Genomic DNA, 11,214 nt, shown 5'->3' on the forward strand with positions numbered 1-11,214 from the left:
TAATTTCTCAACTTTAAATTACAGCAAAAAATACTGCAGTTTTACAATGAACCTTCCACTGAACATCCCTGCGTGCGAACTTCGTTTTCATTTCAGGTGTATGGCAACACCAACTTTTCGCTAAATTAAAGAACTTTAACATTAAATTACTTAAAAACTATAAGCCTCCGGCAGGTTCTGTTTTCAGTTTTAAGATGAGGATACACCCCTCTATCACCCCCTTTTTACCGTTTTTTCCAAAGCGATCGGCACTATACTAAATTCTAGCCGCTAGAAAAGAAGTAATAATTAAAAGTAAATTGTTTGAAGCGGATGTGTATAAAAAAAATGGATTGATTACTTGCCTGTTTTAAGCAGAATGTGAGTAATTAAAGGTCGTTTATGTCCGAAATTTACAAAAAAGCGTTTTTCAAACCGAGTTCATTAATAAATTAGTGAACATTAATTTGTAAATGTGGTTTTAAACTAAAATTCGAACCTACAAACAAGTGATATAATTTTTCCGGTCTGGTAACCTATTTGGAGAAAATAACACGAAATCTTTGAGCAAATAAGTCCAGCGTAGCCATTTTTTTATTGCACTCACTTGCTGCTATTTATTCCGTCTTACGGATTTTGTTTTAACAAGCAACGTGTGCAACCGCCTTAACATTTTGTTTTGTTTAACTTTCCGGCTGAGATATGGATATGCGTGGATATGCGTGTCCATTAGAACGGAAAGTTTTTATTTAAGAACACATACTGTAATATTTTCGAATTTCGTTGGTTTTTAACTTTCAAAGTCTAGTTAATTTTTTGGGCAACCGATTCAAATTTATCTGACTGGTGTTACTAAAAACCAAGGACATATTGAGTAGGTTCGTCAGCTGATTGAATAAAACTTTAATTTCCGCGCGGTTATCCGTCGTGTCGTCAACCATGCCGACAATTAAAGTAACTCCTTTGGGTGCTGGCCAGGATGTAGGCCGCAGTTGTTTGCTATTATCCATGGGAGGCAAAAACATCATGCTTGATTGTGGCATGCACATGGGCTATAACGATGAACGCCGTTTTCCCGATTTTTCGTACATTGTGCCAGAAGGTGCCATTACCAGCCACATTGATTGTGTCATAATTTCACATTTTCATTTGGGTAAGCGAAACATATTTAATAATTCGAGTGCTGCAATTTGACATTTTTGGTGTATGTACAGATCATTGTGGTGCCTTGCCGTACATGTCTGAGATGATTGGTTATTCGGGCCCTATTTACATGACGCACCCAACTAAAGCCATCGCCCCTATTTTATTGGAGGATATGCGTAAGGTGGCTGTCGAGCGTAAAGGCGAATCAAATTTTTTCACCACGCAAATGATTAAGGATTGCATGAAAAAGGTGACGGCCGTCACTTTGCATCAAAGTGTCATGGTAGATAATGAATTGGAGATTAAGGCCTACTATGCAGGTCACGTGTTAGGTGCTGCAATGTTTTGGCTGCGCGTGGGTTCACAATCAGTTGTCTATACGGGCGATTATAATATGACGCCTGACCGTCACTTGGGAGCGGCATGGATAGACAAATGCCGGCCTGATTTGCTAATTAGCGAAAGCACCTATGCAACAACTATACGTGACTCGAAGCGTTGTAGGGAACGAGATTTCCTAAAGAAGGTACACGAATGTGTTGCCAGAGGCGGAAAAGTGCTCATTCCGGTATTTGCATTGGGACGCGCTCAAGAGCTATGCATTCTATTGGAAACTTATTGGGAGCGAATGAATTTGAAATTCCCCATTTACTTTGCGGTCGGATTAACGGAAAAGGCTAACACCTATTACAAAATGTTTATCACATGGACTAACCAGAAGATACGCAAAACATTCGTGCAACGCAATATGTTTGACTTCAAGCACATAAAACCATTCGACAAGGCCTACATTGATAATCCAGGTGCAATGGTTGTCTTTGCTACACCAGGAATGTTACACGCTGGCTTATCGCTACAGATTTTCAAGAAGTGGGCACCTAATGAGAACAACATGGTCATCATGCCCGGCTATTGTGTACAGGGCACCGTAGGCAATAAGATACTCGGAGGCGCCAAAAAAGTCGAATTTGAAAACCGGCAAGTAGTTGAAGTAAAAATGTCGGTCGAATATTTAAGCTTCTCTGCACATGCGGACGCAAAAGGTGAGTCAATAGTTGTGAAATGGCATTTTTAATATTGTTTTACATGTTTTTCTCCTAGGCATCATGCAGTTAATACAAAACTGTGAGCCCAAAAACGTTATGTTGGTGCATGGTGAGGCTGAAAAGATGCAATTTTTACGCACTAAAATTATGGAGGAGTTCAGCATCGAGACATATATGCCTGCCAACGGCGAGACTTGCGTTATATCTACCCCTGTAAAAATACCAGTTGACGCTTCCGTTTCACTGCTGAAATCAGAAGCACGCAATTACAATGCCCAACCGCCAGATCCTAAGCGTCGACGCCTCCTGCACGGTGTACTTGTGATGAAAGACAATCGCATAATGTTGCAGAATTTGACCGACACGTTGAAAGAATTCGGTATTAATCGTCATGTAATGCGCTTCACCTCAAAGGTGAAAATGGATGATCCGGGACCACGTTTGCGTACTGGCGAAAAACTTTTCGCTTTGCTGCAAGACAAACTGGTGGGCTGGACCGTGAGTATGCAGGAAAGTTGCACCATATGCGTAGAAACAGTCGAGATTAAAATTGAGGAAGACGAAAAAGATCCAAAACATAAAACTGTGCTTATAACTTGGACCAATCAGGATGAAGACATAGGCGCTTACATACTGAACCTTCTCCAGAATATGTGTTAATATCTAATTTTTTTTTATTCAGTTATTCATCTGCCTTAATACAAGCAGCTTTGCTAATACTGAGTAAGCACACAAAGTTGATAATAAAATATGTTTTTATTATTGTAAGACAATTGTAGAAAAACTATTTATTTAGTATCAAAGCATTAAAGTACATATTAAAAGTCGCATCGTCCTGGAAACTCAACTGTGCATCTTTGACAAATAGACAGGTGACTAGTCAAGTTTATAATGTAGCTCATTTGTCATTTAAGAGAGCTTGGGTTGCCCCACCGGGCCCGCTTGTTGTGCAAAGCTATTGCTATGAAAAAATCTTCCTCCACTTGCAGTACTCGAACCAGACGTGGCACCAACGTTTGTTGCTGTGGCACCAGCCGAAAATAATAATGTATCCACGGAAGGTAATTTTTGGCTTGTTGATGACTGTGCGAGCAGAGGCATGCTCATTGCGGTCATTGGATGTAAGTAGAAATGATTGATGATCGCTTGAGTTGCCGTTGGTAAGGAATTTGAATTTGGCGCCGTAAATTGTGTTGTGACTTGCGGCAACATATGCTGTAGTTCAGGCACAGATTGATTCGCCGTCGCGTTATTGAGATTGGCGACCGTTTTCGGACGTTGCACGTTTACCGCAAATGAATTTACATGGAAACTATTTGAAACAGCTGTGGTTAACTGCGTGTTACCAACATTATTATTGTCCATTAACTGCAACATTGGCATAGCAGACGGCGTTGCTGTTAGTTCGACGGATGCTGGCGACGAGTACGGCGAAGATTCTAATGAGGAACACAGTAGTCGCTGATTGATATCCTTCAATGTAACTAAAATAAAAATACAATTTTAATTATAACTAGCTCAGCATTGAAGTCGGAGCAGACTTACTGTACTCTTCTTCTTTGATGCGCGTCGATGACAAATCCATTGGATCGAATTCACTTTTTATTTTGAAATGCAGCGCTGCTGTAGCCTCAGATGACGAAATTGCATTATCGGTGTCCAGAGCAGCGGCATGCTGTGCCACGTACATGCCACACTCTTCCATTTCAAGTGCCTGCTCCATAATGAGCTCCTCGGCTGAAGTGATACTGAGATCAGGAAAATTACTGATTGCACATCGTGTATCCGCTAATACGGATGCGTTTGCTTGTGATTTTGAGGTAATTTCAGTTTCAGTGATTTCCCGTTTGATGGACGACAGCAACGTGGAGGCGGGATAAGATTTTTGCACTTGCTTGGGCAAAGGCTGCTTCCGTTCGCGCTTCGGTTTCGGCATTTTGCATGTGTCAATTTTATTTGTTGTTGTAATTGCCGGAATTGGTTTCAAGTTCTCGGACACTGGTAAATGAGTCGACGGCATGCTATTCGTCGTGCGTACCCCTTCAGTTTTGACAGTTGCGCTTGCGGAAACGACGAGGGAAGGTAAAGGATTATTATCTCTAATCGATACTAATGGTGGCGGCTGTGCTGGTGTCGGCAAAGGCATCTGCTGTGGGCACTTTTTCTTGCGCTTGGAGGCTTGAGACTTCGGAGTCGCACCAGCTGCTGTCGCATCTTGAACTGGCGTTGCTTTATTTTTCTCAATAGGAACAGGTTTTGTTGTTACTGCAGGTTGCCCAGCCTCGGTATTTGCATCGGCGGGCTTTGCTTTAGTAGTTTTCGTGGACTTTTTAGAACAGTAAGACGGAATGTTTTCCAGATGTTCGCCAGTTTTATGATCTACTTTGTGCCGACGACGCGTGTGTTTCAACCAGTTTGGAAAGTTTGTGAAGTCTCGCGGGCAATAGTTGCATTTGAACGGCCGTTCCCCCGTATGAATATTGGAGTGCTGCTTCAGCTTGGAATTACTTATAAATGATTTATCGCAGACGTTACACGCAAATGGTCTTTGCTCGAGATGCACGAGATTGTGTACTTTGAGACAACGTTCGGTCTTGTACATTTTGCCGCACTTCTCACAACGGTACGAGCGTGTCTGGGCATGATATTTTTGGTGACGTTGCAGATGAGAACGTTCTTGAAACCTAAGTAACAGTAAATAAGTTGGTGTTAGTTTCGAAATTGAGCAAATTTAAGAACTTTTTTTACCTCTTTTGACATTCCGGACATTCGTAAGGCTTTTCAGCTGTATGGATACGAGAGTGATGAGTCAAATTAATTTTTTGTACAAATTTTTGGCCACAGATATCACAGCCGTATTTTTTGTTATCACTATGTATTTTGCGATGCATCCACATACTGCCCATTTTAAGGCTGCGGAGAAAAAATACAATTATATGACATTTACTTCGCTGATATATAGGAAACTCGTTTGCTTACCATTTGCCACAGTCGGGGCATTTTTTCCAAGCGTCTTTTCGCGGATCCGTTGAGCGATGCGTTTTTATATGCTTCTTCAAACCCGCTTCCTGTTCGAAGTCACGGTCACACATCGAGCATCGATAGTGCATCCGATGTCCGACAGCCTCGTGTGTAGCATATTCCCTGCGTCCCTGCAGTATAAGACCATCGCAGTCCAGGCACTTAAATACCGGTTCGGGTACATTGGTACCGCTTTCTTGGGGTGCAGATTCTTTAACAACACCCACCTCAGCCTGGGATGTTAGTGTCGCAATGTTATTACTAATACTATTACTATTAAAACTTGGTGCATTGGTTTCTGGTACTGTAAAAATATTGAAACTAGATGATGAGATCGCTTTGTTGCTACTGACTACAACATGATTGGTGGTGGGCGCACGTTTGATATCGATTATATTTTTTGCAAGAGTGTGGATATTATCCACAGCTGCATCATCAAGATGTGTTGCATTCAACTGATAGGGTTGACCAATTGCACTGCTCTCCTTTTTGAAATTACGCTTAATTTTTTCTTTAGCTGGGCCCCGCTCGGTCTGTCGTTGTTGTTGTTCTCCTTGATGGGGCTTATTTAATAAGCGTTTAAGTGGTGAAGGCGTGGGCGGAGGTGCTTCGGGTCTTAGAAAGGTACCACTGAAACTTGGTTGGGGTTTCTCTTCTTTTATTATTACACCGCCTACAATTTTTGCGTCACCATTTGGTGTAAAGTTTTTTTCATAACTATTCGGTAAAATGTCCTCAATAGAACAGTCCTCAAGACCATCATCACTTATATTACCACTTATCAGTTGTTGTTGCACATCATAGCTGGCGTTCGTCAAATCCATGTGGGAATTCTGTGCACTATCGTCTAGAACTCGCCAAAAATCTGTACTCGATAGACTGTTGGTACTAGCTAGCATAGCTGCTGAATCGCCGCTAATAGTGACACAGGCAGACAAATCGATGTCCAATGATTCGTCTTTGATGTTCGAATCGAAGTTATTGAGACGTAATAAAGAACTCAATATTTCATCGTTGGCCCCCATTTTGGTGGGTGTACTCGGTGCTCTTGGTTTTCGCGGCATTTTTTTGCTGCTTGGCGCTTCTTTCATTCTCAAATTGATCGTAGACTACACTGTTGTTGTTGGTCTTGAGGTTAAGCGGTTTTCTGCTGCACGTCGAAACGGCGTACACTTTGGCGTTTACAAACACAAAACAAACAATTCACTTTTGCGGTACGTCCATAGCATTGGCATGTGCTAACAAATTCACAACAAATTAACGTCGTTTGCTAGTTATTTCACAAAATTCACGATTATATGGATGACGCCTTGTTTATTTTGCCCACACATGGAAATGTTCGGAAAATGTTTGACTGTAAACGCCATTTTGATGAGTGCTGCCAAATTGCATTAGCCGTGGGGTAGAGTTGCGTTCGGAAGGGTTCGTAATGGGCTCATAATATTCGGTTAATCGATTAAACGAGTTTTTCGAAACGCTGCCGACTATTCGATTAACCGTATTTTCTGGACCATTACACACAAGGTGGATTTAATAAGGTGACAGCATTCACCCAGCTGAATTTTTCGCCGTAGGTATGGCTTACGTCAAAATGATATGCTTTGTTTGTATGCATTGGTATGTTTACATTCATATGTTTACATTTGCTTGCTGATTTTGACATGATGCTTGCACCAAACGCAACAACAAATACATGTAGGGTTTTACTTATATGTGTTTGCTGTCACCTGTAATAAATTCGCCTTGATTACACATGAACACTTGATTCGTAAAAATTAGTGGAAGAAATAAGAATATAAATATAAATGCGCATATGTGAAAACACTTTTTTTGATGCGGCACAGGTGCCGGAAGAGTGGCTGCTATTAGAAAAAAGGATTTCTGTGCTTTTATTATAGCACCATGCATCATTTGGCCATGCAGTGCCTAGTGAAGCGTATTAGAGAGCTTGGTTAAATGTTGTAAAGAACTAATACATGCTTTTAATGTTTTAAAGACGGAACGTTCTGTTCGGGCAGTAGAAAGCCGTTACATGATTAAACTTTCGCAGGCAATTTGAGGAATGTGAAGTTGAATCATAAATTGAATAACTTAAAATTGCGTATCCAGTTTACACTACACGATTTTTAAGTTGAATACTAGTTAGATACTCAGTAATTGAAAAACGAAATAAAAATCAATAGTAGAATGCTCTCAGTATTCTAAAATCTTTGTTATATTGGTTTTAATATAGCTTCTATTAATACCAATCGTAAACGGAGTCAATGCTACAATTTCACTTCCAAACGCACACATATAACAGAATAATTGTGTTCAAATGGTTAATGATCGATCCAGACAAACATTTTGCACGCAAAACCAACAACGTGTGGAGTAATGGAGTTCACTAAAATAATTTAACGATACTGGCATTGATATCTTTCCCAAGACGCATTTATTAAAGGTGGTGTCACAACACCAACAACAATGTTTTGTTCGCTTGATAGTCAGGGCAAAGTATTGGAAATGTTGCAAGGCGAATTTATTACAGGTGACATCAAACACATATAAGTAAAACCCTACATGTATTTGTTGTTGCGTTTGGTGCAAGCATCATGTCAAAATCAGCAAGCAAATGTAAACATACGAATGTAAACATACCAATACATACAAACAAAGCATATCATTTTGACGTAAGCCATACCTACGGCGAAAAATTCAGCTGGGTGAATGCTGTCACCTTATTAAATCCACCTTGAAATGTTGAAAACGAAAAACTAATTCGCCTTGTTTTATTCTGTGCTGACAGCAACATGGACACAGCGAAAGAAAAAAAATCAGCTGATATGCCAAAACAACGTTTAATACAGGGTTGCCCATATTAGACGGACCCATTTGTTTTTTTTTTTAAATCAAAGAAAAACACAATTTTCTTGATGATGACGATAATAATCATTTTATTTGGTTCAAGTAGATTTGTTGACATCTCTTTTTGGATATGATATCTCTCAAATGGCCGCCTTGAGCACGCCGTACAGGCTCATTGTGCCCGTTTTGCAGCATTTTCCATAGTTTTAGCTAACATTTTGGCTGGGATAGCGGCTATTTCCTCACGTATGTTCTTCTTGAGCTTTCTATGGTCTTTGGTCTTTGGCTTATTAACATAAACCTTTGATTTTAAATATCCCCACAAAAAGAAGTCAGGTGGCGTTAAATCGGGCGAACGCGTTGGCCAGACAAAATCGCCATTTTTCGACATCAAACGACGAGGAAACAATTTCTTCAAAAAATCGATTGTGGTTCGAGCTGTGTGTGGTGGAGCGCCGTTTTGTTGAAACCAGAACTGCCTCATACGCTTTCGACGAATAATTGGCGTCACAATTATCTTCTTCTTCTTTTCACAATTGACTTCTTTTGTTGAATGTAAATTTCAACAATTTGGGAGCGCTCGCGTGGCGTGTACTGTTCCATAGTGTAAATCTGCTTGGACTGACCAGTGTTGCCAACGCCATTAAATCTGAGTCGCTAGGGCCAATATCAAAAGTCGCTAGAAAGTCTCTAACTCCATCAGGGGCGTATCCTAAATTTCATTCTGAGAGATAGATTTAAATACTTTATATTTACTTAAAATTAATTAAAAAGTAAGTAGGCTAGAGGATAGTAAACAATCAACTGAGCCGATATGAATTCAATTGTTTTACGTACGGAACATAGTAAAATTCGGGGATTTCCCGACCGCATTGCTCTTATGTGATCAGTGGTAAAAATAATTTGGTTACTCATTACAATTGTGTGAAACAAGGTGTAATTGAACTGGATATATTTTATTATTTCTTAATACTACGTATGATTTTTGTAAATTTCATAAAAAATTTTTAAGGTGTCTTTATTTTTTTTTTATATTATTATTTTACATTGCGACTAGTTACAAAGAAAAATTTTATTAACTAACGAGCAATTTGTTTAGAATTTAGAAAATATGGTATTTACAACAATTAACGCTAAGGTGTGGTTAGTACATTAAGTCTTTGGGCTTTCTGCGTTTCAGTCTTCTTCTCCAATAAGCTGGATTAGCGAGAATAGTGGCCTCCGTATTGACGTGGTTTTTTAACCTTTCATCATGGGCTTTTGCTATCTTTTTTATTGTGTCTGCCCCCGAGTCAATATTTAGGCCGCGTTCAAGATCGGAGCTACGGATATACCACGGAGCATCGACTGCACATTTAATAATTTTATTTTGGAGGCTTTGTATAGATTGAATGTCACTTTGGCTGGAGCAGCCCCATAACTGTGCGCCGTAGGACCATAAAGGCTTCAGAATTTGTTTGTATACAATCATTTTATTATTGGTGGATAGTGTTGATCCTTTCCCATAAGCCAATACATATTTCTGTATTTTAATTCCATTTCTTCTTCCTTTTTCTTTACATGGGCTTTCCATCTTAGCTTGGCGTCTAGAGTCATGCCCAGATACTTTGCAGTATTTGAGTATGGAACCTGTCTACCATTTAAATATATTGGAACATATTTGATTTTGTTTTGGGTGAAATTTATATGCACAGACTTGCTTTCATTTAATTTAATATGCCATTTATTGGTGCAGTCATATACTATATTTCATTTATGGCTAATTGTAATTGTGATGTCGATGTGTTTTCCGTGTTTCCTATCGAAAGAATAGCTGTATCGTCGGCAAAAGTAGCTGTTACGCAGTTTGAATTTGAATTGGGAGATCGCATGTAAAGAGCAAATACAATAAAGGGCCAAGTACGCTTTCCTGGGGAACCCCTGCTTTGATTGGTTTGAGACATGAATATGAATTTTCTTGTTTTACTCTGAAGTAACGGTCGGATAAATACGAATGTAGGATGGTGGAGTACTGCTTGGGTAGAAACGCATTTATTTTCTTCTGTAGCCCATAGTGGTATACTTTGTCGAACGCCTTGGATATATCAAGGAATACCGCAGAGCAGGTTTTTCTTTCTTAAAAAGCATTTACTATTATTCGCACTATCCTATGTAGGTACTTGGTCGATAGTCGAATGCTTCGTGGGGAATCCAAATTGGTACGTCGGTATAATTTTTTTTTTTTCTATTATTATGTTGATCCTTTTGATTAACAATTTTTCCACCATTTTCGATAGTATTGGAAGAAGCGAGATAGGCCTGTATGATGTTACATCGTGAGTATCTTTACCTGGCTTATTGCCTTGATCCTCCTTAATTCCACAATTTTGGCGTAACTGTGAATGGTGAGCGTGCATTTTTCTGAATTTTACGTGTTTTTTTTTAAACTTTCCTATAGCTCTTAAAATATCACCCTTTATATGTACACAATATTACACATATTAAGTAACCATTAATTTTAACAGAGCCGAAAATCAAACGTAACGTGTTACTTCAAAGCTTAATTATAAAGGACTAACTATAACAATATGTAACAAAAGGAAAATAGGCACATTCAAATATTCGGATTGCCTTTGCAATGCTTACTATGTTGGCTACTTTTTCAATAAATAGTAATTGAATTTTACTTATTTCGCGCAAAAATAATTGAAGAAAACACTCAAAGTTGAATTTCATAGCTTGGGGTAGTACGCATACTTTAATCGTTTTTGATATTCGTCTTTGCGTCATTCGCTCATTTTGATATTTAATTTGACAGAGATGCTTAGTAATAGTTGTCATACGTTTGTGAATAGCACAGGCGTTAGTGCAAACGGTAAATATTGTAGACAAAAAAGAAAAAACAATTGTGCAATCGTTTGAAGTTAGTGAATTGCACTACTGGTTCAATTTGTAATACGTTCTGTTCGTTTTGTTTGCCGTTGTTAAATGGGCAGCACAGTCGTTTGTAATTGGTATCACTGACACGAGCACAGTCGGTTGAAATTGGTAGCACTGACAAGATAATGTATACATAAACATAAAGTTATATGAAATTAAAATTATAAGAACTTTTATATCAGAGATATATTTCATGTTTATTGAAGTTATTACAAAAAAACAAAAAAAAAATGATGTCATGCTGTTAGGTACAAAC

At 39.0% G+C, this 11,214-nt stretch overlaps 2 protein-coding genes across 2 annotated transcripts; one reads left to right on the plus strand and one right to left on the minus strand.

The window, feature by feature from the left end:
* The first annotated feature begins 606 nt into the window (after positions 1 to 606).
* LOC128855349 (integrator complex subunit 11) lies at positions 607 to 2,944 on the plus strand. The gene is made up of 3 exons (XM_054090202.1): positions 607 to 1,132; positions 1,194 to 2,168; positions 2,227 to 2,944. The coding sequence occupies exons 1-3, from the start codon at positions 919 to 921 to the stop codon at positions 2,829 to 2,831; spliced, it is 1,794 nt and encodes a 597-aa protein (XP_053946177.1). The 5' UTR covers positions 607 to 918; the 3' UTR covers positions 2,832 to 2,944.
* LOC128855348 (serendipity locus protein H-1) lies at positions 2,909 to 6,552 on the minus strand. The gene is made up of 4 exons (XM_054090201.1): positions 5,151 to 6,552; positions 4,920 to 5,084; positions 3,717 to 4,855; positions 2,909 to 3,655 (listed from the first exon to the last, which is right to left on the minus strand). Exons 1-4 carry the CDS (start codon positions 6,281 to 6,283, stop codon positions 3,081 to 3,083), a joined length of 3,012 nt encoding a protein of 1,003 aa, XP_053946176.1. The 5' UTR covers positions 6,284 to 6,552; the 3' UTR covers positions 2,909 to 3,080.
* Between the last annotated feature and the right edge of the window lie 4,662 nt (positions 6,553 to 11,214).

This window comes from Anastrepha ludens, chromosome 2, assembly GCF_028408465.1.
Source record: "Anastrepha ludens isolate Willacy chromosome 2, idAnaLude1.1, whole genome shotgun sequence".
Lineage (NCBI taxonomy): Eukaryota > Metazoa > Arthropoda > Insecta > Diptera > Tephritidae > Anastrepha > Anastrepha ludens.